Source organism: Callithrix jacchus, chromosome 3, assembly GCF_049354715.1.
Source record: "Callithrix jacchus isolate 240 chromosome 3, calJac240_pri, whole genome shotgun sequence".
Taxonomy (NCBI): domain Eukaryota; kingdom Metazoa; phylum Chordata; class Mammalia; order Primates; family Cebidae; genus Callithrix; species Callithrix jacchus.
The window spans coordinates 144,007,408-144,032,240 of record NC_133504.1 but is presented as its reverse complement, the minus strand read 5'-3'; the positions used below and the strand labels follow the sequence as shown (position 1 = coordinate 144,032,240).

General features: G+C 41.5%; 1 protein-coding gene across 3 annotated transcripts in view; it reads right to left on the bottom strand.

Moving 5' to 3' along the window:
* Positions 1-406: 406 nt before the first annotated feature.
* USP46 (ubiquitin specific peptidase 46) overlaps positions 407-24,833 on the bottom strand; it is a 70,592-nt gene continuing 46,165 nt past the window's right edge. For 2 of the 3 annotated variants that reach the window (XM_035293717.3, XM_035293718.3), the window contains exons 5-9: positions 22,087-22,163; positions 11,021-11,104; positions 8,357-8,554; positions 5,142-5,220; positions 407-3,995 (exon numbers count right to left, since the gene is read on the bottom strand). In XM_035293717.3, the coding sequence (XP_035149608.1) occupies positions 3,894-3,995; positions 5,142-5,220; positions 8,357-8,554; positions 11,021-11,104; positions 22,087-22,163 (540 nt within the window). In that variant the 3' untranslated portion in view covers positions 407-3,893. The remainder of the gene's footprint in view (positions 3,996-5,141; positions 5,221-8,356; positions 8,555-11,020; positions 11,105-22,086; positions 22,164-24,833) is intronic. The other variant, XM_035293719.3, reaches the window with a different exon arrangement.

Below are 24,833 nucleotides of genomic sequence, written 5' to 3'. Positions count from 1 at the left end.
CTCCTTATTTGGGGAATGGATCTTTCATCTCATAGCTGGCTAAGAGGATTTTATATGCAAAGTCCTGAAAAAGAAATTCACTGTGATGCCCAATTATCCCTAACTTATTTTCACTGATATTCTCAATTTGCTATTGCCCAGATACCGTTTCCTGAATTAAATTCAGTTGATCTTTTTACTCAAAAAAGTGATGAGTTATCTCCAGAACACTGATTTTATCAACCTTGAGAGTAATGCTGCCTTTATATATTATAATGACCAGAATGTTCTGAACATTTTCATTGCTTCAAAATTAAGTTTGTAATAATTACTTGGACATAAGACCTGCCACTGACTCACACTTTATAAAAAGAATTTTAAGTCCACGTGTGTAGCATTACCCGGATATAATTCTCTAGGAAGAGAATTCCCATTTTATTCATTTATTTATTTTTTGCAAACAATTTTAGAGGAAGGGTGTTAAACCGATTAAAATTTCACAAGATTGACATTATTGCTTAAAGTGCTTGAATTGGTTACATTAAAAAAAATTAAGGTACAGATTATTTTAAATAAAAACTACAATACTTTTAGCAACAAAATAATAGGAATGCCACACAAATACAGTAACTATTTTGGTTATACAGAAATGGAAGCCAAAAATAAATTAATGTAATACTGGAAAACAGAAATTTAATTAGGCAGAAAAGTAGGAAATAATTTTCCCTGACCCATGCCATTTACATGAGTTCATCACAATAGTGCTGATAAATGCCTTGACCATATAACAGCAAATGAGGGCAAAACATTTAGTGCACAATATTTTAATACACATGAATATACAAAGTTGATCAAAATGCAATGTTGAAAGATAAAATCCATCTGTAATAAAGCTACACTCCAATATCTAAAATAAGCCCTAAGCTCCAGTTAGAACATAGTTCATTATCAGGCATGCCCATGAAATCAAGGGTATCCATGAAAATAAATGCATAGGGACCATTTCTGACATTTTTTCCCCATTTTATCTTAAGTTCAAAATATACCAGGCCATAAAACCAAATATGATTGACTTCCCATTCAAACTAATGCCCTGCTTGTGTTGTGCCTAGCTCTCTTCAGACCAGTCCATTTCCTATGACAATGACCTTAGAAGGGAAAATGCATCGATATAACAGGACCAGATGTGAGCATTTTACCAAGGTTTACTTTTAAACACATGACTTTTTAGCATACTATGCCATAACCTAGAGGCTAAACTAGTGAGTAATCAATAAAGCAAATGTTCCTTCTGTTTTTTTTTTTAAGTGTAAAAGATTGTAACTTATTTTTTAACACCCAGCACTTAAAAGAAATATAGCAGGCCTACTCACTCCTGCAGATGACACACAAAACCCTTGGCCACTGGAGGGAATACTGCGAAGCCTTTGTGCTACCGCTGACCTCAGATTGGTCTCCCATCTCCCACACCATTTCCTGCTTTACACTATGAATGAGGGATGAAAACTAAAAGTGTTTGCATGCTACTGTCTTTACACAGAGAGACATGATTGGGAGAAACATGTAGCTGCCTAGTGTTTGTTTCGTTTATTGAGGAGAAGGAAAGAAAAATTAGCAGATAGCTCTAAATTTTAAAAAACGAATGGAGTGTTGCTGGAGAAGTATGTTTTGGTCTTTTACCTATCTTTTTTTCCTGCACCATACAACTGTTTTAATGCCTTTGCAATATTTTCTTACACATATCCTTTTTCATTCCAAAAATGTATCCATGAATGCTAAATTTTAACTGACTCTTTCTATTAAAAGGAATTACTTTGCTTAAATCACTGGGAAAAACTTTTTGCACAACCAAATAGAAAAGAAATATCCTGAACTTATGACTTAGCATGTAAAAATTACTTCTATGGGTTTCCAATTGAAATCTTTTTTCTAATAAATTAGTTTCAAGAGTTGTTTCAAATATAATTTTAATAGTTCTTCTTAAGAATCAGTTCCAAATATATTAGAGACCAACCATCATTTTCTTAAAACTTTGTAACTTGCAGTCAAATATATGGATTCTGTATAGTACAAACATTTCCCTACATCAATCACCATCAGTTGGAAAGCGCCTCTCCTTAAAAAGAGAATAAAGACTCACCTTCCAGGTAGTGATCACTGCGTAAGTTTCATGGAGGATAAAAAGAAAATATTTATAAATATGAAATCGCCTCTAAACAAGGCAAGGTACATTTCCATCACATATATGAAACAATAACATGAAGATCACCCTGTTTTGTCTTCTCCAGTGAAAAGTAAAACATTTCACTTCAAGCATAAACAGATGAAATGTTGGCATGCTTACTTAAGTTCTGAGCAATAAACAGTTCAAGATATTCCAAAGACAAGAAATCCAGTTTTCATCTAGATAAAGTGCTATCCTCTTCATTGTTGTAAAATGGCCACTTACATTTTCCATTTCCATTTTAGTTCACATTATGCCCAAAGTTTGCATGTTCATCAGCGGATGCATTAGGTAACAAAAATATGTTCACAGTTTATTATAGTGTGTGGAAGTTAAGTGACTTCCAAAGGAAGCCAAGATCTATGACTCAAAAACCAGCTCAACGGCAAAACACCAAACGACCCTTTTAATTAAAGGTACCAGTACTCAAATGCTCTAATAAATACATATATAATAAAAGGGAAAAAAGTAACTACAGTGAGATGAGGTTCTTCCAAAAAAAATCTGTCTTCTCGAGCATTCTAGGAGTCTGACCCAAAGAAACAGCGCCATTCTGTTCATTCCTCCCCCTGCCCACAGACACTTCCTCTGAGCCACCTTCATACCCAGCTAACTCTGGTATTCCCTCTAGGGAAGGTTCTATATCAGCCCTGGGACTCGCCAGTGCCTCAGTAAACAGAAGGACTATGTTAAAAAGTTAAGTTGTACAATGTGCTGATAGCTGGAAAGATGCAGTGCCTTTGCTATTCCTGATAAGGAACAATGTCGATGCTGACTGGCTAAGGGGAGGTGTGCCAGCCCTGCAGCCACTGACTGCACACACCAACAGGAGTGGAAAGATACCTTGAAAAGCTTAGCAGTGCCGGATACAGAATAAACACAACTCACAGGGCCTTACAGAAGAAGTGTGACTGAAAATAAATAGCACAGAGTTATTTTCCTGAAACTTGGTTTTGGTAGAAACGTACAAAAAGTAACTTTTCATTGTCCACAAAAATTTCCTCCTTTTGGCTTTGCCTGCCCTGAGCCTTCTTAACCCCTGGAATTCTAACAGCAAGGTCAGCACAGCCCAGTGCCAATGCCAGCCAGCACCAGCCACCACGGACAGCTTCTCTTCACCCTGTTCCATGTCCAGGATGATTTTAGTATCGAGGTTACTCACTTTTCAACATTTTCACTTGCACAAACTTAAAGCTATAGTTGCAACCCTAAAAGGTGATTATCTACCCAATTCTTCTGTCCTTGTATGAGAAAAGAGGTGGAGAAGTTGAAAATGGGTAGCAATGCTTCCAGGGACAAGTTAAAGGAATGCATTGTCAGAAGACCCTGGAAGCCGTAGAAGTTTAGCAAACACTTAAAATAGACTGTAGACATTCATAGGAAATGTCACTCTAATACAGCCAGACATAACGAATGGCATAGCTTTCACCCAATCCTAAAATTAGCAACTGTTATTCATATAAATCTGACTACAATCTGATTGCAGTTAACTCTACCTCAGACCGAAATAAAACCAAGAGTAGTGTTGTATGTAAAAACAGAAAAGGAGAGAGTCTAACACAGCCAGACCATTGAGACTTGGAGTGATATCATAGTGGGCCACTAGGGAAGAAGAAAGACTGCAGAGAAACCAGGTAATAGTGCTTTGAACATTTCCCCCCACTTGAATTAGTCCCACAGTTCTTTTAAGTTACTCTCTTGACTGATAGAATAAAATATATCCAGATTCTGAATTTTTCGATATATCTGATGTCAGGCCATAGAATTCTTCAATAGCTTGAGCATCTATTTTCTGCAATAAAAAAGAAAGAAAACAATACAATTACTTAACATGATACCTGGGAAAAGGAAATAAAAAACTAATGGAACATACATTAAAATGCAAGGAACACAATTTCTTATAAAATCATGATTAGAGAACTGCGCGCAGTGGCTGATGCCTGTAATCCCAACACTTTGGGAGGCAGAAGCGGGCAGATCTCGAGGTCAAGAGATGGAGACCCTCCTGGCCAACATGGTGAAACCCCATCTCTACTAAAATACAAAATTTGTTGGGCTTGGTGATGCGTGCCTGTAGTCCCAGCTACTTGGGAGGCTGAGGCAGTTTAACCTGGGAGGCAGAGGTTACAGTGAGCCGAGATCATGTCACTGTACTCTGGCCTGGTGACAGAGGGAGACTTCGTCTCAAAAAAAAAAAAAAAAAAAATCGTGATTAGGAACTTTCACTGGCAAATGGAGAATTCCACTGACTTGGCTGAAGGTCATCATCACATAAATTGCACATCTCTAGGAAAAAAGGCAACGTCTCCATACATCAGCAACCCTGTGTGGGCATTCTTTGAAGAAACCAAGACATCTCCCAAATGGTAAACTGGTGGGTCCTGAAAATAGCCTTCAGTCTTTCCAGCCACCAGAGTTCATCTCTTTTAGTGTTATTCCACTACAACTGCTACCCTAGTGGGTTAAAATACATCATGTCTTTGAGTGTAGAATTCATTCCAGCTAGTATTCTCTTATAACAAAATCAATACATAGAATGCACTGGTGTAAGATAGATTTCCAGATCCAGCAGACTGAAAAAAAACTTTAAACAATAATCAATACAAGAAAAATTTGTTAAAATAAAATAATCTTAATAGAACTTTGAAGTCTATTGTTTGCCCTGTATCAGAGGGGGCTTTAGTCATGATGAGATAGAGAGATCCCATGTCTGTGGCTGAACTGTGGAGAACACAGAGTCGGTGAGTCCACGATCACACTCCTTCTCCCTTTCCACAGAGCATGGGGATCAGCAGAATTTGGTTTTGAATAGAAATGTAAGTGGTCTTCAAGTTACATTATGAGGAAACAGGCCTACTTTAAAAAACGTCTATATATACACATTCCCCGAAATACTATTGATGCCCTGTGACTACTGGAGAATAATCTGCAAACCAACCTCTACAATGTCATCATCAAACAAAAGCCAGAAGCCGTGACTTTTCACAATAGTGATATAATGCCCACGATTAGGACCACTGGAAAAGAACAAATAAAAGAAGTTAGCATGTTAACATTGATCTCTTTATAAAACACTACTGAGCTCTTTACAAGCAGTGATTCTCTGGGGGGAAAACTAAGTTATCAGGACAAAGATCTTGGCATAGAGCCCATGTCTATGTCCACAACACCATGCTGGATGTAGGGGAATACAAAAGTGCGCAGGAGAGGTATCTTCTAAGGACTCATAATCCAGCAGGAAAAACAGACACTCAGATTCAGCAAATATTAACAAAACATTACTCTCTACCTACTCTGTGTTGGGCCCTATTCTAGCTGTCAGGAGAAGAAGCAGTGAACAAAACAAAGACCTCACTTATTTGGGACTTGGGATAGGAGCTAGATTGGCAATACACAAACTAAGCTTATAAATCTAGGTCAAGTGGTGAGAAGTGTCATGGAGAAGGATGAAGCAGAGTAATGGGATCTGAGCGATGGCAGGAGGTGTTATTTGATAGACGGTGAAGGGAGGCCACTTGGATAATGTGGGCACAAGAAAATTTCCCTGAAGGAAATGGCAGGGATAGGAGTAGGGGTAGGGGTAGGGGGTCAGGGGGTAGGGGGAAGCCATGCGGCTCTGGATGGAAGTTTCAGAAATAGGGAATAACAAGTGGAAAGGCCTGGGGCAGGCGAGTAACACTTGGTGTGTTCACAAACAGCAGAGAGGCCAAAGGAGGCCAGAGCAGCAGAGTGAGCGGGGAGAGGAAGACCAGAGCGGACTGAGGGGCAGGTGCAGGAGAAATCGCAGGTAAGATTTTAGGCTTTGCTTCGAGCAAGCCAGGAAGATAAGGGAATTTTAAGGAGTTGTATGATCTGTTTTAGAAAAATATCAACAAACCAAGATGCTTAGTAACAAGTATTAAAATAAAAAGCCATACAGTATGCTATATGGAAAAAAGCAGAAAGAACAACTAAGCAACAGTTACTATGTAGTTAGGTTAGATTTGCACGAGTAAGGGGATTTTAATCCTAAACCTAGAACTGTTTTTTAATGCACTGTTAAAGTTGAGAAAACCTCCCCTTTTGTTTACCCTCTTTCAGCACAAGATGATGCCAATGATCTGTTTCTGCTCTTTCTCCAGCCTCCTCCAGCTACGTCTCCCTTTCCTCTGAGCTCCAGCTCCTCAGGCTCCTCTCACACATGCCCCCTTCACATTGTGGGCCTTTGCATTGCTGTAAACTCTGCCAGAGATGATCCTTCCCCAACTGCATTCTTTTTATGCCTCAGCTCAGATGTTACCTCCCCAGATAAATCTCTGCTGACCACTTCACCTGAAGAGGTATCTCCCACCACTCACTCATCTCCCTGTTTATTCCTGATAGCACTGATCAAAATCATAAAGTATCTTGCAGTGGTTTATTTTTGGTGATAATAGAGTGGTGTGGTTTTTTTTGTTCATTATCAGTATTTCCAGATAGATTGTAAGCTTTGTGATGGCAGGGCCCCTGTGCTGTGTGTCTTTTCGTTACTCTACCTTCAGATCCTGGCATGGAACCCAGAAAACATGAGCTTAAAAAAAAACCTGCAGCAGAAATCAATGCACAAGGTTGTGCACTTGCTGCAACTATGGGCCAGGAGCATGGAAGGTAAGGCAGGCCCAGCTCCCTAACCTCAAAGCTTTCCAGTGCCACCTGGAAGCCACCCAATCTCCATGCACAGGCCAGCCCCACTCCACATAGGAGAACGGCCCTACTTCTGCTGGGAGGAGTTTGAAGAATCCTAGTTAGTAGCATGCCTGATTTGGCACCAACTGATCTTTGCTGCCAGGGCCTTTCTTACCTTGTGCTCACATTACGGAAACTGACCTTAGAGAACCCAACCTCCCACTGGTCATTCAGTTCCCTCACATGGGTCTCTGCCAGTCCTCCCAAGGATTCAAATCAGATACTCACAGAGCCCCCCGTGCAAGGGGCACCTGTGTTTCTCCTTCGCCTAGCTTTCCCAGCAGGCCCTCCCATCCACACCACCCCTGCCACCCACTTTAGCTGCAATGCCTACCAGGTCCCAGGCTCTGCCTGCCCTAAGACCTTCTCCAACCCTGCACCAATGTGAGGCCTCACCCAGCGCTCAAGGCTAGGTTCCAGTGATCTGGAAACCTGTGCTCTTCAAAAGAGTAACACCTGTTCTTCAGGGAAGAACACCACAACACAGGTATACAACTAGCCCATACATACAATTTTACTGAGAATACAAGAAAATATCCAGTGACTTAAAGTCAATACACACAGGACAAAATATGGGGTGCTTCAGATATGAAGTTACAGTTTCGGATACATCCACCCTAGCACACAATTAAAAAACAAATTAATCCATCCCTCCACGTGGCAATGGTAGTCTTCTGGTAATGTGTTCACTATAATCCATCTCAGCAGATGGAGAAAAAGACTCTTTCTCTGTGATAGGCCCCAATCTAAAACCTAGGAGGGCAGGAGGAAAGCTGTGCCTACCCGCAAGGTAGCACATAAAGCTGTCCCAGCTGAGCAAAGAATAACAAACAGGTGAATTTTCAGTATATTCTTCTGCATTTATACCAAATTACGGAATAAAAAAATCTTCTCAAATTTCGGCAAAATGCTTTGCCTCTCCGTATCTAGAGGCCTTCTCTCTCTTACTTTCTTTTTTCTGATTATATACTTATTTTAGAATTTGGGGAAAGACCAAAAATAACAAAGAATATTTTTTAAGAATATGTTCTTAATCACTCAAGTGCCAAAGATTATTAAATTTGATCCATTGCTTCTAGTCTTTATTTACACATCTTAAAATGCTTTTGAGATCATACTGTAAATCTAACTTGGCTTTTTAAAAATTAAAATCATAGCATAGACATTTGTTTCTCCATGTTATTTCAAATTCCTCAGAACCATTATTTCTATGCAATGAAGATTTATTATTTCTCTCATAACAGAACATTTAGATGATCACTGTTGGAATGCTATTTTTTAAATGTGTCTGTAGGCATGTTTATGTATTTATTGAGATGATTAGTAAGAGTTTGGAAGAGATCCCAAAAACGCTTAGTGCCATGGCACAGGAAAGGTGCAGCTGGATATATTTCAGCCAAGGGTAACCTTACGCTTACCCTGTGCACCTGCTTCCGGTCGTGCCCTTACCTGCCACAGTGAACAACCACAGCAACCAGGTCATACATGCGGTCCAGGTTCACTGCATCACTGGAGGTGTTGAAGAGCCGGAGCTCCAGAGGGAAGACCACACGGTAAGACAGCTTGGTGTATCTGTGCAACTGTTCCATGTACTTGAACCGCTTTAGATGTAGGGCCAAGATCATGGGCAGCTTTTTTACTCTCATCCTAAGAAACCATGAAATAGAAAATCAGTTGTACCCAACACCCGTTAGGTGAAGAGAATACACTGCCATCTGCACAAACAGAACAGGAGGGGAGGTCTATGAAACTTCAAACCAGCAAACAACCAAATAGTTTGCAAGGATAAAAGTATGCTGGCTTATGTAGAGCTGACTTATCCTATATCCCTGGCTCCCAAGAGCATTCCAGCAGGAGAAATGTACAATGGTGTGACTCTGTTTGGTGAAAGGTGATGTTCCAGAATTTTCGCACAAATAAAAATAGGCCATGCAATTATTCTCCATCACTGCCCTGTGCCTTCCAGAGAGGAATGATATTTGGACAATCTTCCCTGAGATGATGGAAAGGAGGTTTAAGAGATTTTGAGAACAGGAGGCTGGGAAGAGGACAAGGTGGATAGTACCGACGGCTGGACTCATAGGTTCTGAGGACTGGCAGGGGGATGGATGCTTCTGACACACACTCTTGGGCATCAGGACACCAAGCGTGCCAGGCTCAATATCATTCTGACCCTTGTGATTTTGGGCAAGTCATTTCCTTCCTCTAGCTCTAGTTCCTCATTTATAAAATGCAGGGGTTGGTTTAGGGCTATATTTCCCAAACTGGGCTCATGAGAGCACTGGAAATGTTAACAGATGTGGTGTTTCTGTGGCCAAGTAAGTTTGGGCGATGCTACTTTCTGCTTTGAAGATCCTATGTGTACATTACCAGACTGAAGATTTTGAGAAATCCTCCAGTAAAGGGATTGTTCTGTTGTTTGATGTTGGATTTCCCAAATATATAAACATAGAAAGTTTTTTTTACTAGGTGACCATTAACACTCCTCAGTAAAAAGTCACAAAGGTAACAGTTTATGCAGAGCACACTGCTAGAATAGAGGTTCTTCCAGTTTCCTTCCAGCCCCCCATTCCATGAATGTACTGAATTAAGTGTACATGCTGTTTAGTTTGTGTACATTTTTAATGCATAGTATGTGAAAAGGACAAATTTTAAAAGAATAGTTTTAAGGAACCTATTAAGGAAAAGCCCTGGTCATAAAAATAAGCAAGTAAAACATCAGTAGAAAAATAAGAATTACAAGGAACCCCATATTTCATAGGAATACAAGACATTGTAATGTATAAACCCTCCAGGGCTGAACAAAAATGTCTAAGTGCCACAAAGAAAGACCCAAGGCCAGTCTTAGACAGACTGAGGTCGTAAGGATGGGGGGCAGATGTGAGTGACCTTCCTCACTAACAAAAGGTACCTGCCTACCTCCTTGACGCCTGCCTGCAATGTGACTAACTTTGTGTAAGTTTTGCAGCAAAGAAAGTAGTACATGTTTGGGGTGAAGGCCTGGGAAGGCTGGGCAGAGAAATGATCTCAATCTCAGGTCTAGACCCTTGAGGGTTTTAGACAGCAGTATTGAGCATCTGTCAGCTGCCCTGAATACTGCCAAGACAGATTTAACTCACAGGAAGCCTTCGCGGGAGACTGAAATGGCAACTTTCCTGGCTTGTAGGGTGGACTAATGGGGAACAACTGGTTATTTCAGATTTTCCAAAAGCTGTAACTGTCTGGTATGCAAAAAAGATGGAGAACATTGGGTCTTATTTCAATTCAGAATGCAGTAACTTTCAAACTTTCTTATCACCTGTTTTTTTTTCTTTTTTTGAGACAGAGTCTTACTCTGTCACCCAGGCTGGAGTGCAGTGGCACAATCTCAGCTCACTACAACCTCCGCCTCCAAGGCTCAAGAGATTCTCCTGCCTCAGCCTTCCGAGTAGCTGGGATTATAGGCGCAAGCCACCACACCTGGCTAATTTTTGTCTGTTTATTAGAGATAGGGTTTCACCATGTTGGCCAGAATGGTCTCAAACTCCTGACCTCAAGTGATTGGCCTGCCTTAGCTTCCCAAAGTATGCTGGGATTAAAGGTCACTGTGCCCCGCCTCTTATCACCTATTCTTACAACTGATGTGTTAATAATTTCCTCACAAGTCCTTATGAAATGATACATATATTTTAAACCTCTGTCTCTAAAAAAGAGGTCCCAATGTTTACGCAATACAAATGAAAATAATATTGGGTGTCTACTATTTGTTATATACTATTCTAAGTACTTTCTATAATTTACCCTTAATTCCAAGAGAATAGTGATTATATTTTATTACTACTTGTTTATCCAGCATAAAAAAGTATCTGGCACATGATAGCACTCAACAAGTATTTGCTGAATGACTGAATGAATGAACAAATGAGTAAACAATCGGACAGACAGCTCTCCAAGTTGTCCTCACCAAGGTCAGCGTTCTTGTCTCAGTTTCACTGGTGAGGAGGGTAACTGACTTCCCCAAGGCTCCATGGCTATGAGCCCAGGAAGCTGAGATTCAAAGCCAACCCTGCTGGGCCCCACGGTCTGGATCCCTCTCACTACACAAAGCCACCCCTGAGCTAAATCTTCACCTACCTTTTCTGGGCTTCCTGTTTGCTGCAGCATGTTTCACAATAATATTTTTGTTCACTACACAGTGTTTCTGTGTTGCTGAAGTCTCTGCAGAGGGAAGTATTTTCATCTTTAAAAAATGTTCAAATCTACTTGGCATACCATGTTTTAAATCCCTCAATTAACCTGTAGGGTCATTTTTAAGTAAAAATTAGAGAAGTAATCAGAAAAAAATCTTCCTTAAGATTAGAATGGCAGGAGAAACTACAGGATAATAAATACAAATAAAAGGTCTAGGTGCCATTATGCTGACAGACACTCTCTTTTCATTGAATCATAAATTTACTATGAGAGATTTTTCAAATATAGCTTTATTTAATGGAACACAGGCAGATATAAACTAGGGTTTCCAACTGCATTCAGAAAAAAACCTCGTGATTTAACGAAGAATACCTATAAGCTACAAATTAAAATCGTAATAGAAAAATACTATCAAGAGTAAAGGCTCATCATAAACACTAAAACTTAGGTCCAAAAAAGTCAATCACATAACGTGCAAGGTGACATTATTGTGTACTTAATGAAAAACAGCATTTCTCTGGTAGTCCAGATTTTCAAAGAGCATGAAAGTAGGAAGATAATGAAATTCAAACCATATACAAAACTGCCCTCTTCTTGAACTAAGGAAATCCTGAATTAATCAGATGACCACCTCCTACCAACCCCTGCTCCCACCACTCCCCTGACAGAGGATAAGAACTTCCGCCTGCCTTCTTTGGAGAACGAAAGTCATTGTGTTTGTCATATGTGTATCTGCCTTATCATGAGTTCTACTCTGCTACTTATGATTTTCATTTTTTAAATGTCATGGTTTTTCATTCTTTTCCAGCCATCAATATTCTACTTAACATTTCTGTGGTACTGCTTCAAAGGCTGAAAAGAACATCCAGACTAATACCCGACAGCTTTGAAAAATTCTGTGACATTTCCTTGTTCATAGAGAGTCCTAGTACCAGAATGACCAGATTTTATTAAACAGAAAATGTTAAATGATTCTACCATTTACACAGAACACATCAAAAGAAAACATAGATTCTTTCATTCATTAAGTCCCCAAATGTTTACTGTCAGTCCTCTGGGCTACGTTCTGGGGATCCAGCGAATAACTGCCCTCATATGGCTCACATTTTAACAGAGATACATGCAAATGAACCACTGAAACATAAAACGATCAGTACAGCTTCAACAGAAAGCATTACATGGTTCCTCCCCTACTGAAACCCTCCAGCAATTTCCGGTGCACTATCCACCCAGCTTCCTTCTCTCTGCTCCAGCTGCACTGGCCCTAGGATATCCTCTTCTTGCCTTACGATGTTTGCAGGTGCTATTTTCTCAGCAATGCGAGCTTCCTCCCACAGGCTTCCAAAGCTGGCTGAACTGGTTGTTTGGCACTAAGCCTACACATCCTCTTTTTGAAGAAGACTTCTCTGACCATTTTCTCCAAGCCTATCCAGCCCCTATCATATTGCTGCCTTGTTTCTCTCCAGCATCTGGAGAGAAAAAACCCATTCTTCTGTCATTCGATTACTTGCCTCCCCTCTATGTGGGCAGTGGCCTTGTCATTCCTATATGCCCAACATGACACACAATGGCACACATTAATATGTTGATTGAATGAATAAACAAACAAAGACAGAAGCAGGTGTAAAGTCCAGGAGAAAGCCCAAAGAGGGAAAGTATGCCAGGGGAACAAGTGAATAAGAGTCAAGGACTCCAGAGAGAGAACATAGCAGTGCAGAGGCCTGGAGGGAGGGGGTAGCAGCAGCGGTATATTAGTCCGTTCTCATGCTGCTAATGAAGACATACCTGAGACAGGATAATTTATAAAGAAAAAGAGGTTTAATGGACTCACAATTTCACATGGCTGGGGAAGCCTCACAATCATATGAGAAGGCAAAGGAGGAGCAAGTCACATCTCACATGGCAGCAGGCAAGAGAGTTTGTGCAGGGGAACTCCCATTTATAAACCATCAGATCTTGTGAGACTCATTCACTACCACGAGAACAGTATGGGAGAAACCTCTCCCATGATTCAATTATCTCCACCTGGCCCCACCCTTGACATGTGGGAATTATTACAATTCAAGTGAAATTCAGGAAGGGACACAGCCAAACAATATCAGGTGGCAAGTCACATAGCCTTGAGTATGCTACCAAGAAGCCAGCATGGACCCTAACCAACAGTCTCAACAAAGAAAAGACACAGATTGTGCTTTTTAAAAATTCCACTTCTGACAGCATGGTGGAGGGGGAAATGGAGAGGATCAAAAAGCAAGAAACCATCAACTTTCAGGTTTCAAGTACATGGTGCATAAAACAGAATACTTCGCTGAACGAATACTTCAACTGAGTAACAGCTGTGGAATCTTGTTTTGCCTACATGGGATTAACTGGAGTAGAATAGGGGAGCAGAGGGGGTGAGGTGAGTATCGGCATGGTGGAGCTTCATATCCTCCCAGTGTCTACCACAGACAAGCCACACTACCAAGCTATAGGGTCACAAGAGCCAAAGAAAGTCCAGCAATAAATAAAGAATCATGGAAACACAACAGAAGTTAGTACCTAATGTGAAGACCCATTTTACAAAGAAGCCGGTTGAACCAGTAATGCTCTTAGGGCATCCATGAGTTGAGAATTGTAAAACAAAGGTGAGTTAGGAGAAGAGGGGGGACCACAGCAGTAAATGTTGAGGCAGAGCAGCTGTCAGTTAATGCTCTATATTTGTTGGCTCAAAAGTGGGCAACAGTGGTGGAGGAAACTCTTCAAGTCAAGGGGGCACTTGCTCTTTCCAACACTTGGGATAAATTACCAAAGCACAGAGGAGAGGTTGAGAGAAAAACACAAAATGTTTTGTGTTGCTTTAAAAAGAGGCAGAGCAGCAATAAAATATGATTTAAAAATACACTTTTGGGCTTGATATGGTTTAGATCTGTGTCCCGACCCAAATCTCATATTCAATTGTAGCCGCTGATGTTGGAGGTAGGACCTGGTGGAAGGTGACTGGATCACGGGGGCAGAATTCTCATGAATGGTTTAGCATCATCCTCCTGGTGCTGTCCTCCCCATACATTGGGAGTGAATTCTTTCGAGATCTGGCCATTTAAAAGTGTTTAGCCCCTCCTCCAACCACTGGCTTCAGCTCCAGTTAAGTGATGTGCCTGCTCCCCCTTCACCTTCTGCCATAATTGCAAATGTCCTAAGGCTTCCCCAGAAGCCGAGCAGATGCCAGTGCCATGCTTTCTGTACAGGCTGCAGAACCATGAGCTAATTAAACCTCTTTTATTTATAAATTACTCGGTCTCAACAGAAATTCAGGAATGGACTAATACAAGACTAATACTAATGGACTAAAAGTAGTGAGTTATCTCAACTAATGATTCACAGTTAGCTATAGATCAAACTCCTCATTCTACTATTTCCCCCTTTCTCATATAGGAAGGAAAGAGGGAGGGAAAGAAGGAAGGAAGGGAGGGAGGGCGGAAGGGGAGTAAAGGAAAGGGAGAAAGAGAAGAAAGAAAATACACTTTGGGAACAAATCTAATAAGAAAATGCATACTTTTATAAAGGACACACTAAAGCCTTATGCAAATATTTTAAAAACTTGAAAAAAATGGAGAAAGACTTTTTCGATGGGAAGACTATCATTTATTGTAAACACAGCGACTGTTCAAGTTAATGTCTTTGATACATGTTCAATTAAAATTACTTTTTCACTCGCTACAATAATTCAAAATTGATACTAAAAATCCTTAAGCAGTGCTTCCTGATAATTTCCATGTCATGATCCACACAGATATACTACATGAGAAATATACTAGGATATACTGACAAGGCTGCTCCTAGAGCTGGCCATGGGGCTCTGGCACTGCCAGGCCCTCCCAGACTCCCAGGAGCTGAGGGGATGAATACATACCTCTAACCCATTTTCCCTGACTCACTAGTCAGGAAATTTTGTCCTAGAATCTAGTGAAGTGGTTTTCCTCCTGGCTGCTCATTAGAATCATCTGAGGAGCTTTAAAAACAATCCCATATGAAAAAATGCTCATCATCACTGGTCATTAGAGAAATGCAAATCAAAACCACATTGAGATACCATCTCATGCCAGTTAGAATGGCGATCATTAAAAAATCTGGAGACAACAGATGCTGGAGAGGATGTGGAGAAAAAGGAACACTTTTACACTGTTGGTGGGAGTGTAAACTAGTTCGGCCATTGTGGAAGACAGTGTGGCGATTCCTCAAGGCCTTAGAAATAGAAATTCCAGTTGACCCAGCAATCCCATTACTGGGTATATATCCAAAGGACTATAAATCATTCTACTATAAAGACACATGCACACGAATGTTCATTGCAGCACTGTTTACAATAGCAAAGACCTGGAACCAACCCAAATGCCCATCGATGATAGACTGGATTGGGAAAATGTGGCAAATATACACCATGGAATATTATGCAGCAATCAAAAATGATAAGTTCGTGTCATTTGTAGGGACATGGATGAATCTGGAGAACATCATTCTCAGCAAACTGACACAAGAACAGAAAATGAAATACTGCATATTCTCACTCATAGGTGGGTGATGAAAAATGAGAACACATGGACACAGGGAAGGGAGTACCAAACACTGGGGTCTATGGGTGGGAAGAGGAGAGGGACAGCGGAGGGGGGAACTGGGGAGGGATAGCCTGGGGAGAAATGCCAAATGTGGGTGAAGGGGAGGAAGGCAGCAAAACACACTGCCATGTGTGTACCTAGGCAAATGTCTTACATGTTCCGCACATGTACCCCAAAACCTAAAATGCAATAAAAATAAATAAATAAATAATAATTTCTTTTAAAATGTGCTATCATTGCCTTCAGAGTATTCACAATTTACATATGCACTCTAAGTTTTATTTGCACCTAAATTGCCAGGTACTATAGTGGGAATACAAGCTGGAACACCATGGTAGCATTGTAATTATCCTTAGGAGGATCATTGTATAAAGAAAACCAGCCTGACATTGTTCAATAAACTAACATATTTGTGTAGCAAAAAAATAAATAAATAAAAACAATCCCAAATGCCAATCCCGCACGCCTCCACTCCCCACTCTCCCTCCATTCAATTACATCAGAATCTCTCCAGGTGGAACCCAGGCATTGCTGTTCTTTTTTTTTTTTTTTTTCTTTTTGAGACAGAGTCTCACTCCATCACCAGGCACCAGGCTGGAGTGCAGTGGCGCAACCTCGGCTCACTGCAACCTCCGCCTCCTGGGTTCAAGCAATTCTCCTGCCTCAGCCTCCCGAGTAGCTGGGACTACAGGCACGTGCCACCATGCCCAGCTAATTTTTGTATTTTTAGTAGAGACAAGGTTTCACCGTGTTGGCCAGGATGGTCTTGATCTCTTGACCTCATGATCTGCCCACCTCGGCCTCCCAAAGTGCTGGGATTACAGGTGTGAGCCACCGTGCCCGGCGGTATTACTGTTCTTCAATCTTCCCGGGTTATTCCACAGGACAGAGAGCCTTTGCTCCAGAGCTTCCCAATAACCTGGGATCTGGTCGGCCCTGGGAGAATGGGAATTTAAAATGAGAGGAAGATAGAGGAAGGAGAAGGTGGTTCTAGAGCACTGAGCACTTGGAGAAGAAAGGGGAGGTTATGGGAAGGAGCACTCAAGTGGAAGACAAAAAAGGATAATTAAGATAAACTTCATGTAGTTTTAAAGTTTTTGCCTGAGGCCATCCCTGAACTTTTCACAAGGAAGTAACATCTTTCTCAGTATTCTCCTGTGACACAAATGGCGTGCTCTCCCTAAGACATAGTTACTGAGGTTTGAAATATTAGAATTATAACTCAACTGTTATACAAATTTAATGGCTTCTCCAGATCTGTATCCTGAATTTAAACACTATTTATGTCATTTCTCTGGAATAAAAGTTCAGTGAAAGTACATTACAATTCACCACCTAAAAATCTTCTGGAAGGTGGTAGAGATCTTACATTCAAATCCCACCATTTGAGCTTAGTTTTTTTTATTTTTTAAAGTTATTGAAATAATAAATGAAAGAAACATCATATCAGAGGAGATATGCAGACATAACATCAGAGAAGAAAATGGATAATTTATAAAACAAAACCTCAAAAACGCCATCCACTTAAACCATGAAAGAAGGCAAGCAAGAGTCCACCCTTTCCTTCTCTTTTGTCTCAGGGACAGAGAAAGCTGACTCCACTGACATCATCTGTTCCCTGCATCTTTCTCCCACACATCCTTCTCCCATCACAAAACTCTGAATGGTAAGTGGTAACACCTGGCAGGCTTCTCTTTCTGCTATAGAGGTGACATCACATGTGAGGGCAAGTATAGCTGAGCCAGTCAAGGTCTAGTTTAGGTGTGATGTAAAACAGGGGAGGAGGAGGCATTTCAGAGTTATCAGCCTGCACAGTCCAATAAGACAGAGTCGAATATGTTTAAAAGGCATTCAGAAGCTACTTCATACTCACCCACCCTAGCCTGAACATTTCCAAGTGCCTCTCGCCTACCTTAATCAGGTATGCATAACCAATATACACAACATTTCTCCAGGAAAAAAAAATTATGAAAACCTAAACCTCAGTTCTATTTCTTGTAACAAGGTTCCCCAAAGGTTGAAATTATCACCAATCACTTCACACTTTACCTGGCTGATCTCAAATCTACAGCCACTGCCACCTGCCCTTTTGAACAGTTCCAGTAATTCCTGGAACAGAGGAAAAGCAGCCAACCTCCCTAACTCCAAATTCTCACCAAGGAAGGGAATGAGCATATAATGGCTTTCTCCTCATTCCCGCATCAGCAACTAATGGTGGTACACCCTCAACTTTTTCCACGCCGTGATTATAAAACCTTAGGAAATCAAAAATGGCTTCTTTTCACAGGAATGTTAGGAACTGGGAATGGTTTGCCTCTGTGTTCCCACTCAAATCCTATAAGGAATTATAATCTCCAGTGTTGGGGGAGAGACCTCATGGGAGGTGATCTGATCATGGGGGCAGATTTCCCCGTACTGTTCTTGTGATAGTAAGTTCTCACTAAATCTGTCTGTTTAAAGGGGTGTAGCATTTCCCCCTTCACTTCTCTCTCTCTCTCTCCTGCCAACATACAAATACTGTGCCTGATCCTCTTCACCTTCTGCCATGAATGTAAGTTTCCTCTTGTACAGCCTGTGGAACTGTGAGTCAACTAAACCTTTCTTCTCCATAAATTGCCCAGTATCCAGTATGTCTTTACAGCAGTGTGAGAATGGACTAATACAGAAAATTGGTACCAAGAGTAGAGCACTGCTATAAAGATAACCTGAAAATGTAGAAGCAACTTTGAAACTGGGTAACAGGCAGAGGTTGAAACAGTTTGGAGGGCTCAGAAGAAGACAGAAAGATGTGGGAAAGTCTGGAACTTCCTAGAGACTTATTGAATAGTTGTGACCAAAATGCTGACAGTGATATGGACAGTGAATTCCAGGCTGAACAGGTCACAGATGGAAATGAGAAACTTACTGGGAATTGGAGTAAAGGTCACTCTTGCTATGCTTTACCAAAGAGACTGGCAGCATTGTGCCCCTGCTCAAGAGATATGTGGAACTCTGAGTTTAAGAGAGATGATTTAGGGTATCTGGTGGAAGAAATCTCTAAGCAGCAAAGTGTTGAAGATGTGTCTTGGCTGCCTCTATAAATCTATGCTCATTTGTATAAACAAATAAATTACCCAAAACTAGAACTTATATTTAAAAGGGAAGCAGAGAATAAAAGTTTGGAAAATTTGCAGCCCAACCATGTTGTAGAAAAGAAAAATCCATTTTCTGGGGAGGAATTTAAGGCTGCAGAAATTTGCATAAGTAAAGAAGAGCCAAATGTTAATAGCCAAGAAAATGGGGAAAATGCCTCCAGGGCATTTCAGAGACTTTTACAGCAGACCCTCTCATCACATGCCTGGAGGCCTAAAGAGGTTTGAGAAACACACTCACTCATCCAAATCTGAAGGATGGACTTAGAGACACAAAGAACAGTGGAAACAGGACTGTTAGTGACAATCTTGCAAGATCAGGTACTGGTAGGCAGACACACCTGGGGCAGTTACAGCAGGTAATTTCAGTAGGTAATTTATAGCATGCCAAGTCCCTCCCCCAGTTCCTCATTGGTTGAGTACTATGGGGTTACAATCTTCCCTAACGTTGCCTAAGTTTCATTATCCTTCCATAAAGTCATACCCCGGTCTCCTTCCCTACTTAAGTTTCGATTTCCCAATAACAAAACTTTCTTCCCTTTTATGTGCTGACCCCTCCTTGACATCCTGTTCACTTATCGTGACTTTCTAGGTGCATAGCCATGCAGTTTTTCACATCCACAGGCTGGCTGACAGTACTCAGATTTATTATGCCTTGCAAACAAATCATTAAAAATGTTTTCTCACAGAGGAAAAAATGGTTTCATGGGCCAGGCCTAGGGCCCTACTGCTCTATGCAGCCTCAGTACATGGTGCCCCACATCACAGCCACTCCAGCTTCAGCTATGGCTAAACAGCACCAAGGTACAGCTTGGGCTGTTGCTTCAGAGGGTGCAAACCCCAAGCCTTGGCAGCTTCCATGTGGTGTTAGGCTTGTGGGTAAGCAGAAGGCCAAAGTTGAGGTGTGGGAACCTCCACCTAGATTTCAGAGAATATGAAAATGTTTGGATGTCCAGGCATAAGTCTGCTGTAGGGGCAGAGCCCTCATGAAGAGCCTCTACTAGGGCAGTGCAGAGGAGAAATATGGGGTTGAAACCCCCCAGAGTCCCCACTTGGGCACTGTCTGGTGGAACTGTGGGAAGAGGGCCACCGCCCTTCAGACCCCAGAATGGTAGATCCACCAACAGCCTGTACTGTGCACCTGGAAAAGCTGCAGCCTGTGAAAGCAGCTACAGGGGCCATACCCTCCAGAGCCACAGGGGTGGAGCTGCTCAAGGCCTTAGAAGCCCACCTCTTGTGTCAGTGTGCCCTGGATGTGAGACATGGGATCAAAGGAGATTATTTTGGAGATTTAATATTTAATGACTGCCCTGCTGGGTCTCAGACCTGCATGGGGACTGTAGCCCCTTTGTTTTGGTCAATTTCTCCCTTTTGGAATGGGAGCACTTACTCGATGCCTGTAACCCCGTTGTATCTTGGAAGTAGCTAACTTATTTTTTTATTTTACAGGCTCATAGGCAGAAGGGACTTGCTTTGTCTCAGATGAGACTCTGGCCTTAGACTTTTGAGTTAATGCTGGTGTGGTTTGGTTCTGTGTCCTGACCCAAATCTCATGTTGAATTGTAATCTCCAATGTTGGGAGAGGTAACTGGTGGGAAGTGACTGGATCATGGGCAGATCTCCCTCTTGCTGTTCTCAAGATAGTGAGTGAGTTCTCATGAGATCTGGTGGTTTAAAAGTATGTAGCACTTCCCACTTTGCTCTCTCTCCTGCTTTGCCATGTGCAGATGTGCCTGCTTTCCCTTCACTTCCACCATGATTATAAGTTTTTTGAGACTTCACTAGCCATGGCTTCTGTACAGCCTACAGAACTTTAAGTCAATTAAACCTCTTTTCTCCATAAATTACCTAGTCTCAAGTATGTCTTTATAGCAGTGTGAGAATGGACTAATACAGAAATTCATATCCATTCAGAAGTAAAAAGAGGCCATTATGACCAAAAAATTCCTTACAAAGAAATTACAAACTTGTCTTAGACACACGGACACAAGCAGAAATGCCAAACCAGTAGGAAGTACTCAGGTAACTATCAGTGCCAGGGTGGGAAACCCTCAGAGCCCTGGGAAATGGGAAAGCAATCAGCCCCCAAATCACACAGTACATTACAACCAGATGAAACAAGAAGCTCTTTCAAGCTGTTGTTGGCGTCTTTGCCTTAAAAGATGGCCTTCTAACTGCAATCACCACAGCCAAATCACTTTAATCTATTCTTCTAAAAGGTTCCAAGTAACCTGAGCTCCTGTAATAAAAGGTCTGTCATCTGGTCCTTACTCATAAAAATTGTGATATTATACAATGTCTCTGACACCCAGGTGGGATACCCCAAGCCTTGGGGAAGCCGATCCTGACTGCCTGGTCTTCACAGGCACCTCCACTATCAGCCACTTTCAAGACCTGTTTTGTTTCCTTCGAAGCACTGATCATCATCTACACATGCCCACTAGAATGTAAGTGCTGTAAAAACACGGGCCTCGTCAGGTTCACTCCTCTATCCTCATCGTCTACAACACAACCAGGCAAATTATAAGCATTCATGACCTCTTGTTGAAAGAAAGACAGAAGGGAGTGAGTGGCTAAAAGGGAATTATGTCTTTACAGCAACTCTGAGCATGTTTTCAATGTGTAAGTCAATACACAATGTCTACAGTAATCCTGGAAATCAACATTGTTATACTCAGGGCTCCTCACCTTCTCTCCATCCTCATGAGGAAGAATTTCTTTCCATGCATGTTCTCCACAAAATGCTTAAAAGATGGAGTAACAGGCAACTCCCTCATTGGTTCTCAGCCCAAAGTGCATAATATTTAAAATAATAAAATAGATTGTCTTAGAAAAAGAGTAACGGTAGGCATCTGTAGCTTTTATTAACTTAATCATATGAAAAACAGAGAGAGAGGAGAGAGAGACAGAGAGAGCAGAGAGGAGAGAGAGACAGAGAGAGCAGAGAGGAGAGAGAGAGAGAGAGAGAGAGAGAGAGAGAGAGAGAGAGAGAGAGAAACACTGATGAAAGCCAAAGCCTACATCTTCATTAAAGATTAACATTTTATTTTTAAATTTAATGACTAATGACTTCTGCTTCATGCTCTCTTTTCTCAGTGGGACTCTTCTCCAGACCACATATATTATTTTTAATCTGTCTCAGGAAAGGAGATGTAGAAAATAATAGGATCATACTGGTTTAAGAGAAGGAAAGCTTATGTCCTGAAGAAATACAGGATTTTCTCTCCCACTTAGTTACAAGCCTGATCAAAAGCTCAAACCACCTCAGAGTTCATAAGGTTACCTTAGACAGTGCGTAATGGATGTATTCTGCTCCACATCAACAGAAAGGTCAAGGAAATCTTCATCTTTGCTACTAACCTGAAACAAAAAAAGGAAAAAATATATTAGGCATGAAATATGTAGTAGATAAAACTTTGAACATGTACAGGTAACTGCAATAAAAACCATAACTGCAGTTAAAGTCCTGTATGGACAGGTATACTCATTCGCACCAACTTACCTCAAAAACAACCCAATCTAGAGAAAATCTCAAATTCTCAACTTAACCTCCTCCCTATCCTAGTTTTGACTCACAGCTTTTAATAATTAAAACTCAACCAGATTTCTCTTCCTCTCCATTTATTTCTCCCGTTGTTTCAAAGTAGGAAGTATTAAATATCCATATAGCCCAGACTGCGGAGTGATAAATATGGAATGGAGAAAGGACAAGAGACTTACAAAACCTACCACCCAGATGAACATCCCTTGTTGAGTTGTTTCCACTTTTTGCCAGTCCCTTTTGCCCTTGCCCCATCATTCAAACTGTGCGGGGCGGGGGCCAGGGAGCCTGACATGCAAGGGCTGGAGTCGCATTGACCACACATAAAGCTGTCCTTTGGCCAGGAAGTGGTCATCACATACAGAGCGCAGTGCTGTCCATGACAACGATCAGACCTGTCTGGTCTCAAGCCTGGGCTCACACAGGCCCACCATACTGTGGACGGTTCTCAGCCGAGCTGGTTCAGTGGCCCCAGCTGTCTCTCAGCTTTCAACAGCTCACTCCTCACTAATTCTGGATCTCATGTATCTCAAGGCTCACTGAATAAGTGCTTACTTTCCACTAATTCACCAACAACCCTGGGGTTTTACTGTCTTGTTCCTGGAGTAGCAGGAACAGTTGGCAACAACCTTCAAAGTGCTCAGTCAATTGGCAGCAAAATGAAAACAACATTCCTTTAAAAGTGTGACAACTACCCTATGACCCAAAATTCCATAAATTACCTGAAGAAATATTCAGAGATGTGGATGCAATCTTTTATACTTTTAGAAGTACACACAGGGTCTGGGCATGGTGGCTCATGCCTGTAATCCCAGCACTTTGAGAGGCTGAGGTGGGTGGATCACTTGAGGTGAGGAGTTTGAGACCACCCTGGCCAACATGATGAAACCCCATCTCTAAAACTACAAAAAATTAGCCAGGTGTGGTGGCACGCGCCTGTAATCCCAGCTACTAGGAAGGCTAAGGCAGGAGAGTTGCTTGAACCTGTGAGGTGGAGGTTGCAGTGAGCTGAGATCATGCTACTGCACTCCAGCCTGGATGACAGAGCGAGATTCTGTCTCAAAAAAAAAAAAAGACGTACACACAGGAATGAATACTGAGACACAAGAATGGGTATCGCCCAGATGCATATCCTGTCTCTGCCATTTATAAAGTCAGTGGCTCCAGGCCAGATATTCAGCCTCTGTTTCCTCGTCTGTAAAGTGAGGACAGCAAGAATGTCTATCTCATAACGCTGTTGAAAGGAAGAAATAAGATAATACATATAAAGTGCTTTAAAAAGTAAGGACTCAATAAATTACAAAGGGGTAAAAAATTTTAAGTAGCCTAAAATGGCCAAAAAGTTGGAAGTGGCTTTCTCTATATTGTGGTTATCATACTAAATAACAAAGTAGGTTACAGGCTGGGCGCGGTTGCTCACACCTGTAATCCCAGCACTTTGGGGGGCTGAGGTGGGCGGATCACAAGGTCAATAGATCAAGACCATCCTGGCCAACATGGTGAAACCCCGTCTCTACTAAAAATACAAAAAAAAAAAAATTAGCTGGGTGTGGTGGCGCGTGCCTGTAATCCCAGCTACTGGGGAGGCTGAGGCAGGAGAATTGCTTGAACCCGGGAGGCGGAGGTTGCAGTGAGCCGAGGTCGTGCCACTGCACTCCAGCCTGGCGTCTGGTGACGGAGTGAGACTCTGTCTCAAAAAAAAAAAGTAGGTTGCACAACTATATATAAGTTCATTCCAATTTTGTATTAAAAAGGCATCTTTATACTTATACACACACATCTCCTTCCCTGGCATTCTCTACCATCCTGTTTTAATTTTTTAATGACATTTATTTTAATGGTGAGCCCCAAATCCTCACCATTGCTTCCACTGGCTTCTTTGTCATATGGCTTCACAGATACTCTCATCGAGAGGTGACTGTGTTTTGCCACTCTAGATTCTGAGTGTGACCACGTGACTTGCCTTGGCCAGTGGGATGCTAGAAGGCAGGTCACCAGCAAAGGCCAGAACAAGCATTTGTAAAACTGCTCTCTTGCATCACTGTAAAAAGGATAATCCCAGGTTAGCCTGCTATTCCCAGAGAGGAGAGATCCATGGAGGAGAGCTGTGCTAAGGCATTCCAGCCAAGCCCAATCTAGAGTAAAACCCCTCATGATCTTGCAGACATCTGAGTAGGCCTGCTGAACTACAAACACACGAGTTTAGCAGAGTCCAGCCTAGACCAGTCGACCCCTAGCCAACCCACCACTGCATGAGTTATGATAATAAATGATAGTTTAAGGCTCAGAGTTTTGATATAGATAGATAACTGACACAACCAATAGATAAATACAGATAACTGATAAACCCACTTATCCTTTTATAGGTTTTATTTCTGTATGTTTACTGTCTGTCTCCCCCTTACTAAAATGTAAGTTCAAAAGACTGGCTTCCATAGTAACTAAGATCCTAGCACACCAATACTCCTTCAGAAAACTAGAAACCTCTC